Raw genomic sequence first — 21,228 nt, forward strand, 5'->3', positions numbered from 1 at the left:
TACAAATATTAATCACATGTATTAGGAGTAGCCATGACATATCTGTGATTTCAAGTTTCAACATACACCAACTAGCTTCTACACAGTCTTCAGCAAATCCAATTATAATAACCGCATAAATTACAGTCAAATTCAAATATCTGAGATGGCAAAAGAAATCACTTTTTCGATCTTGAACAAAAGGGTAGGCTTTTTGGGCTAGATATAAAAATTTGTATTCAGCTTGAAGTAGAGGGCATGCTTGAGTTGAGTGGTGCAAATAACGATGGAAGATTCGAGAATTCATGGTTACAACGGAAGACGACTGTCTCGCTCATCTCGACTTAGGCTTCAAGTTCCAAGACCTTAGCGACAACGTTGATGGTGTTTTGGGACAAACGTATAGATCTAATACGTAAGCCGAGTCAAGATCGGATCATCGGAATACACATGCCTGTGGTGGGTGGTGACAGGGAATTCCAAACCACCGGACTTTTGCACCTGACTGCCCAGCCGAGCAAGGTTCACCGGTAACAGAGGTAGCAACGGTGGCCGTAGCAAACTGGAGCTCCCTGAGTTGTGCAAGTGGTCTGCAAGAGATGGACGTTTCTTTGCTCTAAACTGTACTACTACTATACTACTATACAATATGGTAAGTGATAACGATAATATTATAACTAGTTAATAAATTTGTAACACGGTTTTTTCTGTAACAATAATATCATGGAGAAAGGAAAAATGTAATTTTTACTATTCTTGAACTGAATGAATTGTGAATTTATAGTATTCTCTTCTTTTTGCGTTTTAATAACTAAACGATTTGAGAAAATTGAAAAATATGATCATGATGAAAACAAAATGTTGTAAAATAAAATTAGATAATTGCCAAGTAAAAAAAAATACATCATCTTTTGGATTATCTGAGTTTTAAAATATTTTTATATTATTATTGTTTTGCATCCAACAAAATGTGCTACCACGTAAAGGTAGCATGCCGACCACTGACTCGCTTCATAATAACGTGATACTCCCGTAAAGATGGAAAACATGCATAATCAAATTATTTTCACTCATAAAACGGAAGACTTCTCTTGTTTCCAATTACAATTGAATAACTTGTTTTTTTTTCAACCTTGGTTTCTTTGTCTGTGTTAGGTATTTTAACATATACAAAAATGAGTTTTGTACTCTCTTTTATAGAATGAGAATCATATTGGCCACTTGTATTCCCATTTTATATTTCATCAATGTCGCCTCCAGATCAATCTTGCAATACACAGCAAGAAACATCTACTTTATCGAAGCCAAAGACTGTGAAACTATAAATAGACCATGAATTGTTTTATGATTCCAAATAATAAAAAGTCGGAATACAAATTAAAGATGTAAGCAACCAACGTATAATTTGGTGTAGTAACATTCAAGAAAAGAAGGAAAAAAAAACACAACAGTAAAATCCAACATCAACAACAAGAAACCACACCACAATGAATGGATTCATCTCATTGATTTAAACACTCCCTTGTTTTTTTCTTATGTACACATCTTCCTTCTTTTAAATCATCATTCTTCAATCGCTATCAAACTCATCTTCATCTCCAAAAGAGAACACAGATGCATCAGCTGCCATAACCTTGAACTCACTACTCTCTGAGCTTGGCACGTTGACCCCTGACCCTGTGGGTTTCTCTGTCGCTTCAGCCTTGCTAACCGTTCCTTGCACCGGCTGTGATGATGATGACCCCTTGTTTCCAGAAATAGACACTTTCTCAGTCGCACGAGCCAGACCAGAGGTTTCATCTGAGCTCTGTTTGGCTTCTGGGGTTTGAGAAGAAACAGATGATGTGGTTTTGTTTGGACCAGTTGAGTCTGCTTCGTTGTCAGAGAAGACATCGTCCTTATCAGGGTTCTGTGTTTCTTTCTTAGGTGCTGGAACAGGTGTAACACCCTCTGCAGGGGAAGAATTAGCTGCTGAAGTTTCTTCAGGTGCCTTGGATGCTGGTTCAGAACTTGGTTTTGGAGGGATTGTTGAGTCAATATCAGCAAGAACAACTTCGACCATAAACCCAGGCGAAGGTAGCTTCCTCTGTATTGGAACAAAGATCAAACACAAATGAATATATATCATTTCAAATCCAAGAACTGATGGAGCAGGAGCTCAACCTAGACTTAAAACACAAAGTCAAACATTAAAGTATATTACCTTGTCAAACCCGTCAAGCTCACTGGTTTTTAGGATCACTCTGTTTTCCATCATTGTCGTGTTTAACCAGCTGAGAAGAAGAAAAAAAGAAAAGATTCGTGAGTGACATTGAAAGGAATATTATTTGGATTTGGATAACAAGGTGCGAGCTTCCTAACCAGTAAAAGTCTCCTTGGCGGTCGTGGAAATGGATTTTGAAGTCCCCAGCCAATTCTGTTAGACCAGGCTCTCCGGGTAAGGCAAAGACCATAACCCCTTTCTTTGGCGCACTGAACCAAAAGTCTTCTGGCTGCAAAAGCGTGAAAATTCCTAAATGATTATACAGTGCAAATTCACAAAGGCTTCTTCAACAAAAAAACGGATCTCGCAATGAAGTAATAACAGTGGCTTACCGATAAATCCTTGGTCCGAAGATGTTTTTTCGTGGTAAAGAGAACACCTGCATATAAGTTAGAAGCAGACATTAGCTTAGCATGATACTTGTCAATGAACAATGATCGACCAACACACCATTGTGATCTGAAATGGTGATGGATGGCCTGATCCAATAGGGACACCTGTGGAGCCGGAATCCCCTAAGCATACACCTAAATAAAAGGAATTGCAAGATGTCAACAACCAACTGTATGCTACATTAAGGTATATAAATAAGCAGCTTACTTGCGGCCTGGTTGATTTTCCCCGTTGAAGTAGGTCAATATTCGTTCAAAGTATTTCACATATCTCTACAAAATAATAATGATTAAACAGACTCACTAGTCAGAGGAAGAGCAAGTAACGTTTTAATATAGGCGGTTTAATTATATAAATAGCACAACTAGGCTTACAATTTGGCTAGGTAGCACAAGCCCTTTTCCATCCACACATCGTTTCTGATTGTAGAAGTCCATGCACTCTTCCGCAGTTGGAAAAAACTATTAAAGAGAAGGAACATGATTGGTTTCCCTGTGTTTGACAATGTTTTTTCACAATGTTTTGATAAATGTTTAACCTTCAGATACAGAAGAAGACTACATATCATAAGCCCTGTCCTGGCCATTCCCGCCTTACAGTGAACAACCACAACATTCTCTATGTCCTCCTTCAACCACGAATATGCACTTTGGCAAAATGAGGTAATCAAATGGATTGGCGGGCAATTGTGATCATCAAATGGGAAACTGGCCACCTGGAAGCAAAAATAGAAGTGCAGAAAAGATGTTTAGGGACAATAAACTGGCAAAAGAAGCAGGGCAACTAGTTTACTATTGTGCCTGCATAATTTGAATATAGCTTTGAACCTAGAAACATAAATCATTTGGAACAGAAAATTGAGCCACTTCATTGCAGCGGGTACTAACATGATAACGTCCAATAGTCTAGGTAAGATACTTGTCACAATCTTAAACAGAACCATTTTTGATCTAACTGTTCCATAAGTACCTCGGAGTTAAGTAACTTGAAACAGTGCAATGGGTGATCTATGGAGCTATTTTCCTAAGTTTTGACTAAGGTTCTAGTACTCAAAGAAATCATACGATGGTCAAATGCAAGGAAAAGAGGCAAAAAAAAAAGATATATACATACCTTCCCTTCAAATAGTGATACATCATACAACCTCTCTGAACAAAGATTATAAACCTTGTATTTTCCCTACAAGAAGAAAGAAATTAAAAGAAAGCACCTTGACTTACACTTACAAATTCTTAGAGACACATCGAGTATCGAAATGCTAAATTTTGAAAGCAAAATAGTGATACTACCTTGTGCTGAGTTTCAAGAAAGTTAATAACTTCTTCCATCTGGTTGCGGTAGAAACCCTGCATCGATATTTTGAACAAACATAGACGACCATATTAACTTCAACTAAAATCTGGCAGCAAAAACTAAAATAGAGCAAATCCAGGGGAAAGGATTACAAGCATACAAATTGACTCCTCTTACCTCGACATATCCAAAAAAGCCAGAACTCATATCACCAGCAGGAAACCCCATTGCAATAATGTTCTCTGTTATGTAAGTCAGATCCAAATCAAACCCTCCTTCCTGCACCACAAGTAGAGCAAAATAAACATCTAAATTTCAGATAAGGAAGATATCTAGCATGGAAGTAACTGGGGATATAAGTCAACTCTACCTGGTATCTTCTTTTGTTCTGGGACACAGCATGACGAGCCTTGACCTGAACTGCCTTGACAGCGTTCTTTGACGTATCAACCAAACCTTTAGTAATCGCCCCAAACAAACCGGGCTGTGCAGAAGATGAAGCTCCGTCCGTGGTCTCATCTGGTTGAGGAGATTTGGGAGACAAACGAAGCCCCAACCCGCTTGTAAATTTCGCAAAGGCGGACTTTTCAGAGTTATCAACATCAGAGGTGGAAGCAAAGGGCTGGGGAACCTTCAAGCTTTTGGCCCACGTTGAGATCCCAGAGGCAGATAGCTTTGACGCTACTCCTTTAGGTGAATCATCATTTCCAGCTTCTACAGCAACAGGAGGAGGGTGAGCATCTGGTGTGACCGTAGCAGGGAGATTCTGTGATTCAGATGACATTGTTTTCAATCTTCTCCAAAGAAGGTCTCAAAAGGAACACACTAAAGGTTGATCCTAGAATCCAAAATGTGAATAATCGATATTGCAAATCCTCTTTCTGCATACATCACATACAAAAAACACAATGAGTGAGATAATTTCATAAAATTTAATCTAAAAAGTCAGGAATATTGAGACTTTTAACATCAAAATCAAGATAAAATGTAGAGAATTGAATCTGATTTTTCACGGAACTAATTATAATCATTTGCTCTGAATATTAACTTAGCAACCAAAAATTAAATATCGCAAGCAATCAGATCACCAAAATAGAATCATATCTCAAAAAAAAAAAATGACGGAATCATTCAAAACATACAAAAGCAATAGGAGCAAGGAAGAACCTCATAGATCGAGAACCGAATCCAAAAAGAAGAAGCTCCGGGGATGAAGTTGACAAAATTTGACGCGCGCGAGGTGGAGGAGGAGGCTAGGGCTCGATGGAGAGATGATTGATAGATAGATTGGGGGAAAACAGTTTTGGATTGGAGATCCAATGTCACGTGCGAGTTCCGGTCAACAGACAACAATTAATCACAACCGTTAGTTCTGGAGACCTTTTGGATCTAACGTATATTTCTCGACTTTATATATTTAATTATAAGTTCTATTCATACATCGATGGATCATTTTTTTGGCAGTTCGCTCAAATATCTTTTTTTTTAAAAAATTTGTCACAAAAAAAAAATCAAGAAAAAAATACGAAAATAGTCTCTTTTTATTTTAAAATTTTTAATTTTAATTTTAATTTTTTTAAATTTGATACTCTTTTTTTTTTGTCATCTTTGAATTTCATTCAACTTAAACGGAAGTACCATCATTACAAGCCAACAGTCGACAAGAGTCGCAACTCTTCCGAAGACCAAAGCCGAGAGTTCACAAATCGAACATCCCAGAGACCCAAGTTAAAAAAACATAAATAAAACCATTACTCTAGAGACTACTACAAACAAAGGATTATGACTTGAAATACTTAATGATCAAGGGAACTCAAACCGAATACCATAACAGCACCAGGTCGCCAATCATGACCAAGAACCTGAAGACGCACGAGTTGAACTCAGAAACAGAGACTTGAGAAGACCACAATCCATCACAGGTCACAACCACAGCCTCACGAGAAACAACACCGGCGGAAACAATCAACAACCGAGGCGCAAATGGAGCCAATAACAACCACTACCGCGTCTGCAATAAGACCACGGACAACCCAAGAGAGGAAAGGCACAAGGTTGAACCTTGAAACTCCAAGTGGGGAAAACGTCTAAAAGGATCAGCAGCTCTTGCACGCGGACCCTCGTGTACCCAAACTCAACCATCTACAAAGCAAGAGAGTGGTCACGTCCTCGCAAGAGAAGAGCCGAAGATCGAACCCATTGCTTCGTCCTGATACCTCACACCATGCAGAGGAAGCAAGTAGATGCCTACACAACAGATTGCCATCCAAGAGACGAACCCAACAAAAAGACCTTGACAAACACAGATTACCAACGACTCACGAGAACGAAGAGAAGCTGGAGCACACCTGATCAAAAGCTACGACCAAAGAAGGAAGAGCGGCTTAAAGACACCAAGTCCGGAACATATAGCCTCCCCATATCGTAACCCGTTGAGAAGGCACTTCCACACCACTAAACTTCAAAGGAAGACAAGCCACAACCCCAACCACACAAGACGACTAACTATCATTAACCCAAAGCTAAGAGTGCCAATAAAGAGAAACATCCAGAGCTGAGAGAGTCGTGTCCACGACTGAAGAACAGGACCAGAAGTATAGAAACAGATCTGAAAGAACCCCCAATATAAAGAGAGAGGAAAACCATGAAGCACATAGACCGTCAGATCCGAGAACCCATAACCCCTGGCCAAAAAATCACTCTCCACACTCCTCTGTTCACCTTCACGACGGATTCCTAGCCCTTTTCAAATCGAACGAAAACCAGAGACAAGACAAAAGCAAAACACACAGATCTAAGAAATTAAAGTGCAAAAAACTCGACTCCAGTGCTATAGGAGCCACCGGAGTCGAGCAGCGGCGGCCACAAATTTGATACTCTATCTCTAAAACTTTATTCCTTAAGTCTAAACCATATATAAGTCTAGATTAATTAATCATAGGGTAAAAATATAGATAAAATTTACATTGGTCATTTTCTTCATTGAAAATTATTTTGTGAAGATAAACTAAAAAGGTTATCCCAGATAATTTTTCATCATTTTTTTTGTGATGAAAACTATAGATTTCCCACTGAACCTCCTAAAATTGCTACTAGCTAGCTGGAGTGACAAGCTTATACTATCATTAGTGGAGCGTTGTTTGATATTACTTGGCACAGCATAACGAGTGATAGCAGCATAACGAGTGATAGCTTTATCAAATTCTTGAGCATTATACGGTTGTGTAAAGCATAAAAATAAAAGTGGGTGCTTCACGAGCTTTAATCACCTCAATGCCAGTCCTTGCTTTATGTTTCACGAGTGTCATTGAGCTTTACTAGGAGTGGGCGTTCGAGTATCCGTTTGGGTTCGTACCGGGTATTTTAAATTTTCGGATATTTCGGTATAGAGGTGTAGAACCCGTTCGGGTATTTCTGTACTTCGAGTTAGGTTCAGATATTTTTAGTTCGGGTTCGGTTTTTTCAGATCGGATTCAGATATTTAGATTTTGAAAAAACAAAATTAAATTTTCATTTCTCAAATTTTTTGTATTTAAAAATATAACTTTCACTTAACTAATTTTTAATAGACTGAATGGTTAATAGATTTGGACATAACATTTTGAAACTAAAAAAACATTAATTTGGTTATTGTTTTTAAATTTTGGATGTAACTTTTTGTTAATTCTTGAAATAAAAAATTTGACATGCATTTTAAATGAGCAGCAAATCATTTTCTCTGCAATTGTATGTATATCATATGAATTTAAAAAATGTGTAGTATCAATATAAAATATTTTATAAAAAATGAGAGATGTAAACTAGAATATAAGATTAAGTATACATATGTTTGGTTATTTTCGGATATCTACTCGAGTTCAGATATTACCCGTTCGGGTTCAGATATCTAATCTCTCCTAAATCAATACCCATTCGGATATTCTGCTACTTTGATTCGGATTTCGGTTCAAATTTTTTGATCGGGTTCGGATGCCACTTCGAATCTATACTATTATTTGTGAAGTAATTTTTTGCAACGGAGCTCTCACGTTAAAAGTTAGAGTGGTTAATATCGTTTATACCCTTAATGAATCAAATGTATAAATAAATTAAAAAATAAAAACGAAATTTTAATTTATTTGATTAGATAATTGATTAAAATTAATAATAGTAAGAATTATCCAAAATCTGAAAATATAATTTAAAAAATAGATAATTTATATATATTGTATTGTTATCTGAAAAAGTCTTTTAGTGGAAATTTAAAAACGAAATTTTAATTTATTTAATTAGATAATTGATTAAAATTAATAATAGTAAGAATTATTCAAAATCTGAAAATATAATTTAAAAAAAGATAATTTCTATATATATTGTATTGTTATCTGAAAAAAATATTTTGTGAAAATTTAAAAACATAAATTATATAACTAAATATTAATCAAATAAAATTCTTAATTATATAATTAAAAATAGAATATTGAATTATTCAAAATCTAAAAATATCATTAAAAATATATATTTATATATATATATATATATATATTTATTATTGTTATCGTTTATACCCTTAATGAATAAAATGTATAAATAAATTAAAAAATAAAAACGAAATTTTAATTTATTTGATTAGATAATTGATTAAAATTAATAATAGTAAGAATTAACCAAAATCTAAAAATATAATTTAAAATAGATAATTTATATATATATTGTATTGTTATCTGAAAAAGTCTTTTAGTGGAAATTTAAAAACGAAATTTTAATTTATTTAATTAGATAATTGATTAAAATTAATAATAGTAAGAATTATTCAAAATCTGAAAATATAATTAAAAAAAGATAATTTCTATATATATTGTATTGTTATCTGAAAAAATATTTTGTGAAAATTTAAAAACATAAATTATATAACTAAATATTAATCAAATAAAATTCTTAATTATATAATTAAAAATAGAATATTGAATTATCCAAAATCTAAAAATATCATTAAAAATATATATTTTATATATATATATATATATATTATTGTTATCGTTTATACCCTTAATGAATAAAATGTATAAATAAATTAAAAAATAAAAACAAAATTTTAATTTATTTGATTAGATAATTGATTAAAATTAATAATAGTAAGAATTAACCAAAATCTAAAAATATAATTTAAAAATAGATAATTTATATATATATTGTATTGTTATCTGAAAAACTCTTTTAAAAACGAAATTTTAATTTATTTAATTAGATAATTGATTAAAATTAATAATAGTAAGAATTATTCAAAATCTGAAAATATAATTTAAAAAAAAAGATAATTTATATATATATTGTATTGTTATCTAAAAAAATCTTTTGTGAAAATTTAAAAACATAAATTATATAACTAAATATTAATCAAATAAAATTCTTAATTATATATTTAAAAATAGAATATTGAATTATCCAAAATCTAAAAATATCATTAAAAATATATATTTTCTATATATATATATATATATATATATTATTGTTATTTGAAAAAGTCTTTTAGTAAAAAGTTAAAAAAACATAAATTATATAATTAAATATTAATAAAATAATAAAATTATTTTTTTAATTATATAATTAAAAATAGAATATTGAGTTATTTTAATATTTATTTTAGTATAATGAATATAGTGTACAAATAACTTTTCAAAAATTTATGAAAATGTTTAATTCCGTATCGCGGGCAAAACACCTAATATCGGGTAAAGTGTCCACCCCTAAGCTTTACCGCAATTCCAGCCCTTGCTATATATTTTCTTATTTTGATGAACTTAATCAAATAAAACAAGGAAGGAAAACGTCTCTCTCTTTTTAATTAATTCTGAACAATGGAAGAACATGAAAGATAATTCTCAAAAACCCTCGATGAGAGGATTGAACTAAATTAAAGATAACAAACAACACAAACACCCAGCTTTTGGATAGAGCTTTGGCAAAGTCTATCTCACAACAAGGCCCAACCAATTAAAACAAATAAAACCCCCAATTTAAACATACTTGGAGACAACAACAAACCAAATGACGAGTTGGACTTGAGTGGGTATACAGGCCGTATTGCGACTCCACAGTTCCCTGTTGAATTATGGAAGTTACGCTGGAGCTTAAGGTATCCACTTTCACCCCAGTTTGCTCCCCATGAGTTACGAATAATCCAGTAGTCTTCACCTCTTTCTGTCGTTCCATACCCCACGACTACCACATTGTGGTTTCCATACCAATGATCACATGGTCCTGTAAACACACCCTAGATGAGAAAAATAAACACAACTTATTAGTATTGGGTTTTAAAAGAAATCAATCTTTTTTGGTGTAAATGTGAATAAGAAGAATTACAGATTTGTAGAGTTTCATGTTTTCTGCTTCAACCATAACACTAATAGGTTGATGAGCCACAGCTTTCTTCAAAGACATCTCATCGTTATGAGGAGCATCCTCATAACTATCAATTGTAACATATCGAGTGGTAACCATCTACAGCATGGAAACAAGAGATAAGTTACCAAATTGAAACCATAACCAGAACTTCAACAAACAAAAATGGTCGTTAATTATACAAACCTCAATGGCCTTGCATGCGGCAGTATCATTTTCAGTATAAGGGTAAACTTTATCCGTTACAATACCACCGTTTTCGATGATGAATTCGAAAGCGTTGGCTGCGCTACCTCCTAAACATCCAAAGTTTCCGGAATCCCCCTCTCTGTCGCAATCCATGAGTTCTTGTTCCGACAAAGATACTAATTCTCCTGTCTTGATCTTGTTTAAACCCTCCACCGCTCCAGTCGCCGAGAACGCCCAACAACCTCCTATTTTATCAACCACAACCGCACAAAATCAAATATAATGCTAAAAACAATTTACAAAAATTGCTAGACGGTAATTATGTGTTCTATAGGGGATTAGTGCATAGGCGGGCCGACTAGACCGGTTTTAAACCAATGTATTTAAAAACATTATAGAAAATTTGTTCGTTTGTGACCGATTTGCCGTTTAGGCGAGCCCCTAATCGCTTAAAACAGAGAAGACTGCTAAGATATATTGAACATCACTCATACGGTCATACCACAGTCGCCTTGATCTTTGACTGGAGCAACTGCACCTTCATCTCTCCAATCTACTTTGTCAGGCAAAACATCTCCTTCTTTGTACAAATACCTGTCTCCTATCACTGGATCACTTGTCACTTCCATCTTTCCCCTCAAGTGAATAGCTCGAAACTCATCATCCGTCAGATCCGCAAACCGGGTCAAACCGAGTTCGTAAGTCCGGTCCGGGACAGAGTTGTGTGCTTCTATCAACTTTAAGTTGTCTTTGAAGATATTGAACCGTCTCTCTTTCTCTCCAAGAGCGTTATAGTTCTTCCGATTCTCCATAAGCCACTGCTCGTACATACGCTGCACTTCCTCCTGGCTCTGCTTCGTCTCCGTCGCTGTAGCGCTGCCGAGAGACGAGGAGAGTAGTAACACGGAGAGGATCACGAGAGATATAGTTTTAACCATTGTTTTCTCTTTTTGCTTCTTGAGATCTCTGCAACTATTGCGCGAAGGGTTTATAGCGTGGGAAGTTTTTGTCGTCGACGATAGATAGTGGAGAGCGAGAGGGATCATAGATATGCTTTTCATAGTAGGTGCCATCATTTTTTATTATATTTGTTTGTATATTCTATTATGGAAAAACAGAAAGAAAAGTCACATCACATGTGAATAATATTGATACTCCCGAGAAATTCAGTTTTATATTGTTTTGTTTCACCGGTTACAGAAAAATAATGTCAAAAATTCAGTCTGACCTACTTAGCCAATGGTGTTCTTCTTATTAGTAAAAGAAGAGGAATGAACAAAGCATGAATTAGTGATTACTTCTTGTCCGATGCAGTATGATAAAATACTGAAATATATTATTAAATTACTTAAGAGTAATAACTTATTTTTAAAATATATAAGTATTAATTAAAAAATATAATATAGAAAACAGTTAATTTTAAATGCCGTAATTTTATAAATATTTAAAAGCATAGATATTCAAGATACTACTCTATTTTTACAAGTTTTGTGATATTTTTTTAAAAAAAATTATTTATAATATATATGTATATGAAAGTATATACCTTTGATTTTGATTTAGATACCCTGAGGCTTCGAATGGTAACCCGCTTCCCGCCCCTCCCTGTAGTTAACAGTAATAAAAATCTTTATATATATCATATATCTATACATTTTTATAACTGTTAGAACCGCACCGCAACTAAACCGCTTATCCCGCACCGCTCAACCCGCAGTCACCATTTGGAAGCTGATTTTGAAATATAATTATTTAGACCCCAATACATAAATTTTGAATATCTTATTGGAACGGATTTTGTATTGGGTTACCAATCCCAAATATTATACTCACCCAAAAAACTTGGTTAATAAGGTTCTGTTGGGAGAATTAGATTACTGTCCAAGCAATCAAGCATGTAATGGTATTTTGCTATTTTCATAGTACTATATCTTGTCCAAGAACAATGTCCACCATGAAAAGACCGTGAAGACGCATTACATGGAAGAAGGACGTGTTAATGTCACAAAAGAAGTATACTCTTCTTCCAAATCATGCATACATGTTTACCAAGGTTCTAGCTGGCTAACAACCTGGCTGAGACACTAACAAAACTTCAGATGTGTTCTTATTTAATAAAGGAGGTTCACGTTCCAGATCCCACCTCAAAGCATCTGAAAGTCCTCACAACTGGATTATGTAGTATAAATATCTAATCAGTTCTTAAACACACAATTTACAGCAAAACCAGATCAAACCTCAGCTAACAATTCAAATGATGAGACCGACTTGGTCGGGTAAGAAGCCATCATAGCTACAGCATATTTCCCAAAAGACTCATTGATGTTACGTTGGAGCTTAACGTATCCGCTTTCTCCCCAATTTGATCCCCATGAGTTTACGAATGATCCAGTAATCTTCACCACTTACGGACAACTTGAAGTAGTAATTAGTAGAATGATTAGAGCCATTCTAAGTAATTTCTCTTGATTAAATCAGACTAGCTTTTTATTGGTTATCTGACCAATCACCACTGTCCTTTTGTAGATTTAACACGCTAATTAAGTTTAGAACTGTATAAAACGAAAATGTAACTCACAAAGATGTATCTCTAACTGAATAGCATTCAGTTTATAACTTCAATAGGGTCAAATTTTATTATTCAAAGGATACGAGTATAATGCTGTGGAGCATATATCATCTTACTTCTTTCAATATTTACATAAAATTCAAATCAAACCCAAGATAAAGTATTAAAAGCTAACGTGCATGATCCAATCTTGAAGTGTCTAAAAGACAAAAGACTGAATCTTGGACATTGGGGATGGAAAGCTGAAAACAATACGATCCCTTTATTCGTTACGTCTCTCCTCAAGCGCTGCTCACAAGCACGTTAGTAGCCTTCGTGGTCGCAGTCGCTGGGCCTCGGGTCAAAGCTTTTACGCTTAACGGACTGTTTGCCTTCTGTCCAACGCAAATTTCATAAGCAAATCAGTCAAAGTAATAAAAACAAAAGAAAACAAAGTTTTTAACCCATAAGAGAGGACAAGAAAACTAACCATTCTACAAGTACCAGCCTTCAAGTCACAGACAGGGTACGCCTGAGGGCAGCAGCTAGAACCATCCTCGCAGCAAGTTGCTGACTCTAGCGGACAACATCCCCAGCTGTAACATTTTCCTTTGTACTCATAGAGACAACAACAAGTAGACTTGGCTGGACAATTGTAAGACTTGTCACAAACAACTGGTGCAGGTGGTGGTGGTTTTGGTGGGTTTGAGCCTGATGATTTGGTAGGGTAAGAAGCCATCATTGCCACACCACATTTCCCTGACGAATCTTTAATGTTACGTTCGAGCTTAATGTATCCGCTTTCGCCCCAGTTTGACCCCCATGAGTTACGAATAATCCAGTAGTCTTGACCTTCTGAGGTTCCATATCCCACGGCTACCACACCATGGTCCAAAGCTGTTCCACATGTTCCTGTAAACACTCCCTGAGGGAAACACACAATAACATTAGTGGGAAGGCATTTCAAAATCGGATAAGATAGTATGGTAGCCAGTCGACCAGATCAGCCGAGAGTATATATAAAAAAAAAACAACAAAGCATACACTTCCAATGAATTGTAAACAAATTATTTTAATTAGAATATTACTGATTTGTAAAGCTGGAAAGCTCGGCCACCAGCTTCAATGGCAACACTAATAGGTTGATTAGCAAGAGCTTTCTTCAATGAATTCTCGTTTTCAGGAACATCCTCATAACCATCGATGGTAACAACACGAGTGTTCTTCTGCAAGAAGACAAAACCGAACATAACTCATGAGTATTACCAAAATTTAATAACCATAAACTACAAAAACATTAGCACTATGATCAAACCTTATCGGTATTGCATATGTTATCATCAGTAGCGGTATAAGGATAATCTTCCTCTGTATCAATACCACCATTGCTAATAATGAACTGAAAAGCATAGTCCATGAGACCACCACCACATCCATTATTGTAACTTGTGTCACAATCAACAAGTTCTTGCTCCGACAGAGACACTAACTCCCCTGTCTTGATCTGGTTTATCCCTTCAACCGCTCCAATCGCCGAAAATGCCCAACAACTTCCTATTTATACCCAAAAAAATCATTACGTTCATTATTAACAGCGACTAAAAGGCAATCGCAAACGCAAACGCAATTCAAGAAACAAGAAAGGGAGAGATCATGAAGTCATACCACAGGATCCTTGATCTTTGACCGGAACAACGGCGCCTTTGGCTCTCCAGTCAACTTCATCAGGCAACTTATCTCCAACGTTATGTAGATACCTCTCTGACTTCACCGAGTCTCTGGTCCTCTCCATCTTACTCCTCAAGTAAATGGCTCGAAACTCTTCGTTGGTCAGATCGGCGAACCGGGTCAACCCGAGTTCGTAGCTCTGGTTCGGGACAGAGTTGTGCTCTTGCACGAACTTCACGTTGTCCATGAAGATTTCGAACCGTTTATCCTTCTCTCCTAGACCATTGTAGTTCTTGTGATTCTCCACTAGCCACCGCTCGAACATCTTCACTTCCTCAGAGTTCCGATGATCCTTCTTCGCCGTGACGACGCCGAGAGAGGAGGAAGCTAGTAACACCGAGAGGGTCACGAGAGCTAGGGTTGTGAATTTGATTGGAGTAGACATTGTCTTAGATTTTTGTTATATTTCAATGAGATTTGTGCAACTGTTGCGGTGAAAGTATTTATAGAGAAGTAAAGTTTTGTCTTCGAGAGGGATAGATGTGTTCTCCGTATTGGCTCTGACGTGTCATTATTTTTATAATACTATAATATAGTTTAATCTGGAAAAGAGAAGAAAAAATGTCACACATCACATGGTTTCAGGAAATTTCGTTTTATCAATACAATACTATATTATGTTAAGATTAGAGAGAATTGGTAATTCATAATTAGAATCAATGGGGTTAGCCTTCTTTTCTTGCTTACTTTGTGTAAAGTCACCTATTGTTTAAACTGTAGCTTATATCGAATTAAAACTTAGATAAATTACTTCTTCTGATAGTTTACTTGTTTCATTTTTACATCAAGATGCTAGATTTTATATATCAAACCTTAACACATGGTTTGTTTTCATAACCAAACTTCTCCAGCTTTAATATTTACAGGGTGTTTCTTAGTTTTGGAAAACCTAATTTGAACCTTTCACAGAGTAGTTTATTACAGACTCTTCTAACCGTTCTCTGTAGGTACCACTACCAGCCTAACCCCAATGACCCATATGTCATATGTGTTACACGCACTTTGGAAATTATAAAGTACACACATTTTGTATCAACATAAAATATAAAAAAAAAATACAATTTTGAAGTCGATGATGGTTTTATTATTAATTGTAGGTTACACCAGCCAATGGAATATTCCGTTCTCAATTATTTTATTTGTTGCTTGCACCCTACAAACTCATATATTGATAATTTCAACCCCGGAAAGTAGAACGAGGAACTCTTCGTTCCTAAGTCTTAGCTCTTAAGATCTCTATTATGTAAACCTCATTTCATATAATCTTGTTTTACCAAATAAGCAAAATATTTTCAAAAGTTACTTATATATGTGCACTGCCATTGGTTACTAATACATTAATAATACTACCATTCTTAGGTAAGTCTGTGACTATTGAAGCTTGAGTAACTTCATTCGTATTAGAAGCAAGTCATTCGTATTTTTTCATACATGATTTGTATTTTAATGTTCTCTTTATTTTTGCAGGTTGATTATGACGACGATGCAGATTATCCTAAGTGGTTACACGAAGTAATTCAATCTCCACTTGTAAAGGTCACCACATCACAGATGTATTTCACACGAGGCTACACTTTTCACACATATGAGTATGGTAGACAGCGGGCGACCAGTAACTATGGAATATGTGTGAAAGGGGAAACAGATTTCTACGGGATCTTGACGGAGATTATTGAAGTCGAATTTCCAGGGATACTGAAGCTGAAATGCGTCATCTTCAAATGTGAATGGTTCGACCCCGTCGTCAACAGAGGTGTTCGGTCTAACAAATTTGGTGTAGTTGATGTCAACGGTGGACGTCGGTACAACAAATTCGAGCCTTTCATCTTAGCTTCACAAGCAGACCAAGTTAGCTTCCTTCCATACCCTCGGATGAGAGATTCGGGTATAAATTGGTTAGCAGTGATCAAAGTTACACCTCGAGGACGAATCATCAGTGGAGAAGAACCACCATTGCAAGAAGAACAGATAAATGAAGTCGAGGAACCTGAACAAGAAGTTGATGACATCCTTCTCATTGATCCGCATAATCACGAATACGAAGATCTTACCGATGATGCCACAGACGAAGCTGTAGAAGACGAGTTTAATGAAAATGATGATATTTCTAGTGATGACGAGAATGTCGATGTATCCGATTGATGTATTTGATTTTGTGTAGTTTGTTTTATGAATAAGGTAATGTGAGAGTTTGTTTTATGAATAAGGTAATGTGGGAGTTTGTTTTATGAATAAGAAATTGTGGGAGTTTGTTTTATAAATAAGTAAATGTGGGAATTGTGGTTTGGAATGAAAATAAAGATGGGGTTTGGAATATATGAAGTAGAAGATAAGGAATATGGGTTTTGGGGTTTGGGGTTTCGGATTTTAGGGAATTAAAGGTACTGCTCGTTAATTCCTCGTAACCTGACGTCGAATGTACGACGTAATCCTCGTTTATTCCACGTAGGACAGAATCGTCGTAAAGACCTCGTAATGTAAATTGACGTAAATGCCACGTAAAGTAAATGACGAAGGAGGAACTCGTTTATTCCACGTAGGAAAGAATCGTCGTAAACACCTCGTAAGGTAAATTGACGTAAATACCACGTAAAGTAAATGACGAAGAAGGCACTCTTTAATTCCACGTAGGATGATTTCGTCGTAAACACCTCGTAAGGCCACGAGGACTTTACGACGAAATTAAAAAAGCGGGGCACGCTAATTCCACGTAAGCCAAAATCGTCGTAAAAGAGTCGTAAACTAACGACGATATTACGACGAAAATATTAAAAATACTAAAAAAAAGAAGAGAAGAAAGATGCTTGAATCACATTTGGCGAGACTTACGTAAGTCTCGACCACATGAGTTCCAAATATCTTCTTCTCTTCTTTTTTTTTCCAAATTTTCTAAATTGGTGAAAAGCGGGACTTGCTACTTCCTCATAGTATAAAAACTAGAAAAAAAGAAAAAAAGAAAGATACTGGAATTATATGTGGCGAGACTTAAGTCTCACCCACATAAATTCTAATATCTTCTTTTCTTCTTTTTTTTTTCAAATATTTCTAATTTGAAAAGTATTTTGGTGAGGAGTGTGATTTGAGATAGGGTGTGTTTTGTGAGTTTGTGTGTGTGGTTTGAGAAGGAAAGTTGTGGGTATTTATAGAAAATAAAGGCTCGCTAATTCCTCGTAACTGGTTAACTCGTTAATTCCACGTAACCCTTTTCGTCGTAAAAACGTCGTTAACGAAAACGCGGGCCTTTGTATTTCGTCGCTATTTCGTCGTAACTGAAAACGCGGGCCTCTGTAATTCCTCGTAAGTTTACGAGGAATTTACGAGGACAAGTAATCTTATATATATCCCGAGCGAGCTCGCTCCGTCTTTCCTCTCTACTTCCTCTCCACTTCCTCCCTAATTCGTAGCAATGGTAAGTCTCTCTAATTCCTCTCTAGTTTGATTAGTTTAGGATAGATTAGGTGGTTAGTATAGGGAATTTAGATAGGTTTACGGATCTTATGTTATTTAGTGTTGATTAGGTGGATAATGTTGGGAAGTATATGTTCACGAAAATTTAAAAAATTAAATTTTTTTCTCAGGTTCGAAAAGGTAGACTTACTGCCCATTACAGAGAGATGTTTGGTGAGCCGGGTAGTCGTTTAGACCCGTCGTCTTCTTCAGCTCCCGGTTCTTCGGGTCAGGAGACTGTCCCCGAGACTCAGTACACTCAGAGAGTCATTGGATCTCCTTCTTCTAGTGCACCATCGGTTCTTCACGTGCCTCCCCAGATGCCTCCTCCTCCTCCTGTGCCTCCTACGATGCCGGCACCTCCGATGCCCGCGGGCGAGATTCATCCCGATTTGATGGTGCCTCCGAGTGCTCCTTACTCGCAGTACACCGTAGAGGACATTCTCCGTCTGCCAGGCAGAGAAGGTTTACCAGTCATCGACCCCGACCGACCGGACGGAACTTTATGGTATGTTTCATTATTTTTTTATTCTTTTTAAATTCTTTTATAACTTTAAAAAATAATTTATATTTTAAATTTGTATTTTTCAGGTGGGGGATTGACGGATGTCTTGCATCGGACGTAACCGATACGATAAAAGGTTACTTCTCCATGGCACATCCGAACTGGAAAATGACGCCCCACTACGTCAGAAAGACGTGGTTCAAAATTTACGCTGTAAGTTCTATTAATTAAATATATATCTTTAAATTTTTTTATTATTTATATATATATTTTTTTCTAAAAAACTAATTATAAATTATTTTTTCCAACAGCAAAAATATAATTGGGCCTTGGGGATCACTGAGAGGGTGAGAAAGAAGTTTGAAGCGAAGGCGAAAGTTCGCTTGTTGGACACGGTCTCCAACTGGAAGGGTGACTGGATCGTGAAGGGGTATGAGCGTGGCAAACCCGCTGAGCTCACCACGGATGTCTGGGATGGCCTCATCCGATATTGGCGTCTTCCTGATTCCATTAGAATCGCCCAGTCTTGCTCTAACTCCCGTAACACAGTCGATGAGCACGGGAACGGGCCGATGCTTCACACTACGGGCCAAAAACCCCACGCCGGTGTCCGTTTGGAAATGGTAATTAAAAATTTAATTATATTAAATTTTTAGTATATTTTTATATATATTCTAATTAACAACTTTCTTAAATGTTTTTTTAGGCCAAAGAGACGGGAGAATTCCCGTCTCTTATGCAACTTTACGAGAGGACCCACAAGAACAAGGCGGGCCGATTTATAGATGGCAAGTCCGAGCAAATCTACAACGATTTGGCTGCTCGGGTTGAAGAACGCCAGACCCAGCTGACCCAACAGTCCACCGATGGATTACCCGTCACCTTATCCACACCTGAAGTGGATAAGCTTTACGAGGAGGTAAATTTTCTAAAATTTTAATTTTTTTAAATATTCATTTAATTTAACTTTAAATTTTTACTAACAAAATTTATTTTTTGTTTTTAAGGTTGTCCCTAAAAAAAAGGGACGGACGTTGGGGATTGGTTCCGTCAACGATGTTCCGAGAGCGACATCGTCTTATGTTCAGCGACGGGATGAGGAAGTCTCTCAGCTGCGTAGGGAGTCCGAAGAGCTGCGTAGAGAGTCTACTCAGCTGTGTATAGAGTCTACTCAGCTCCGATCTCGTATGGGTGGACTCGAGGGCTTCTTGGACGTTGTAGCGGCCACAAATCCGGAATGGGCGACTTTGTTGAGGACCATGCGACAACAAAATCCTATCCCAGGCCAGTCACCGACCGACGACTCACATGCCGAGGCGGATGTTCAGGCGAGGAGTGATGAATTCTACGAGGCGATTAATTAACGACCACCCTTAGTTCTTTTTAATTTCGGTTATTGTATTATGAATTCAAAACTTATTTCTATATAAAATATTTTGGTTTTGATTTTTTTAGAATTTTAATTTTATTAATAATTTAAATTATATTTATAATTATATTTATAATTATAATTTTTTATATTTCTATAAAATAATGAAACGAAGTAAATTCGTAGCTAATTTTGCGGCTTCTTTACGTGGAAGCTTAACGTGGTTTTTACGAGGAAACATTTACATGGAAATAACGTGGAAATCTATCAAGGTTTTTACGTTTTCTTTACGTGGAAAGCTCTCAAGGTATTTACGTTAATTTTACGAGTATTTATTTACGTGGGTTTTACGAGGAAAGCTTTTCGTGGTATTTACGAGGAAACTTAGCGACGTCCTTACGTGGAATCTTTACGTGGTCTTTACGACGAAATATCCTCCTTCGCTTTTACGACGAAATTATTTCCTCGCTAACTTACGACGAATTAGCGAGGATATATGCGTTACGACAAACGTATAACGACGAAACGCGTTTCCTCGCTAATTCGTCGTAACACTGCTTTTACGACGAAGTAACGAGGAAAACTGCCCTCGTAAAACTTGTGTTTTCTTGTAGTGTTAGTGTTTTGTAAGAATGCAGTAGCGTCTCACGCTATATAGTTTTATAAATTATGGTAAAACTAAACTATTTATAAAGTACAAGCCCAAGTCCTTATTAACTATTTTGAAGATTTTAAAAGAGGTACATTCATCACAATATTATATACACTACTTGCTCAATTATTTAGAGGGAAAGTATAACATTTCAATGTTTTTTTTGTAACTATAACATTTCAATGTTCTTCCCAAGTTTTATATATTATATGTCAAGTGTCATTTTAGAACCACATGGATCTTTTTATTTACCGGAAAGTCAAGCATTGATTATGTTATTATGTTTTTGTTTAACTATAATAGTTACGGTTAATAGTTTTGGTCTCAGAGAATGTAGTTCTCATAAAGTTGAATCGTTCTTTTTGATGTTGTATAAGTCAAGAAGTGAGAAAGTTAGTTAGATAAGATCATAGATTCACAACGTGATAAATGGCCGGACAACGTGCAAGAAATTTATTTTAACTAGCGTACCGACTTACTT

At 35.9% G+C, this 21,228-nt stretch overlaps 3 protein-coding genes across 3 annotated transcripts; all 3 read right to left on the reverse strand.

Moving 5' to 3' along the window:
• Positions 1–1,305: 1,305 nt before the first annotated feature.
• Positions 1,306–5,337, reverse strand: LOC103869460 (phosphatidylinositol 3,4,5-trisphosphate 3-phosphatase and protein-tyrosine-phosphatase PTEN2A). Its single transcript, XM_009147543.3, has 13 exons — positions 5,096–5,337; positions 4,299–4,809; positions 4,106–4,207; positions 3,925–3,981; positions 3,749–3,814; positions 3,174–3,350; positions 3,010–3,096; positions 2,843–2,907; positions 2,693–2,769; positions 2,575–2,621; positions 2,341–2,471; positions 2,183–2,252; positions 1,306–2,065 (listed from the first exon to the last, which is right to left on the reverse strand). Exons 2-13 carry the CDS (start codon positions 4,710–4,712, stop codon positions 1,550–1,552), a joined length of 1,809 nt encoding a protein of 602 aa, XP_009145791.2. The 5' UTR covers positions 4,713–4,809; positions 5,096–5,337; the 3' UTR covers positions 1,306–1,549.
• A 4,389-nt stretch (positions 5,338–9,726) lies between these two features.
• Positions 9,727–12,834, reverse strand: LOC103869462 (probable cysteine protease RDL3). Its single transcript, XM_009147547.3, has 4 exons — positions 11,001–12,834; positions 10,496–10,743; positions 10,271–10,408; positions 9,727–10,181 (listed from the first exon to the last, which is right to left on the reverse strand). The coding sequence occupies exons 1-4, from the start codon at positions 11,572–11,574 to the stop codon at positions 9,882–9,884; spliced, it is 1,260 nt and encodes a 419-aa protein (XP_009145795.1). The 5' UTR covers positions 11,575–12,834; the 3' UTR covers positions 9,727–9,881.
• A 273-nt stretch (positions 12,835–13,107) lies between these two features.
• On the reverse strand, positions 13,108–15,204 carry LOC103869463 (probable cysteine protease RD21C). The gene is made up of 5 exons (XM_009147548.3): positions 14,712–15,204; positions 14,362–14,600; positions 14,135–14,272; positions 13,537–13,971; positions 13,108–13,441 (listed from the first exon to the last, which is right to left on the reverse strand). Exons 1-5 carry the CDS (start codon positions 15,157–15,159, stop codon positions 13,349–13,351), a joined length of 1,353 nt encoding a protein of 450 aa, XP_009145796.1. The 5' UTR covers positions 15,160–15,204; the 3' UTR covers positions 13,108–13,348.
• Between the last annotated feature and the right edge of the window lie 6,024 nt (positions 15,205–21,228).

The sequence above is a fragment of the Brassica rapa genome, chromosome A05 (genome assembly GCF_000309985.2).
Source record: "Brassica rapa cultivar Chiifu-401-42 chromosome A05, CAAS_Brap_v3.01, whole genome shotgun sequence".
NCBI lineage: Eukaryota > Viridiplantae > Streptophyta > Magnoliopsida > Brassicales > Brassicaceae > Brassica > Brassica rapa.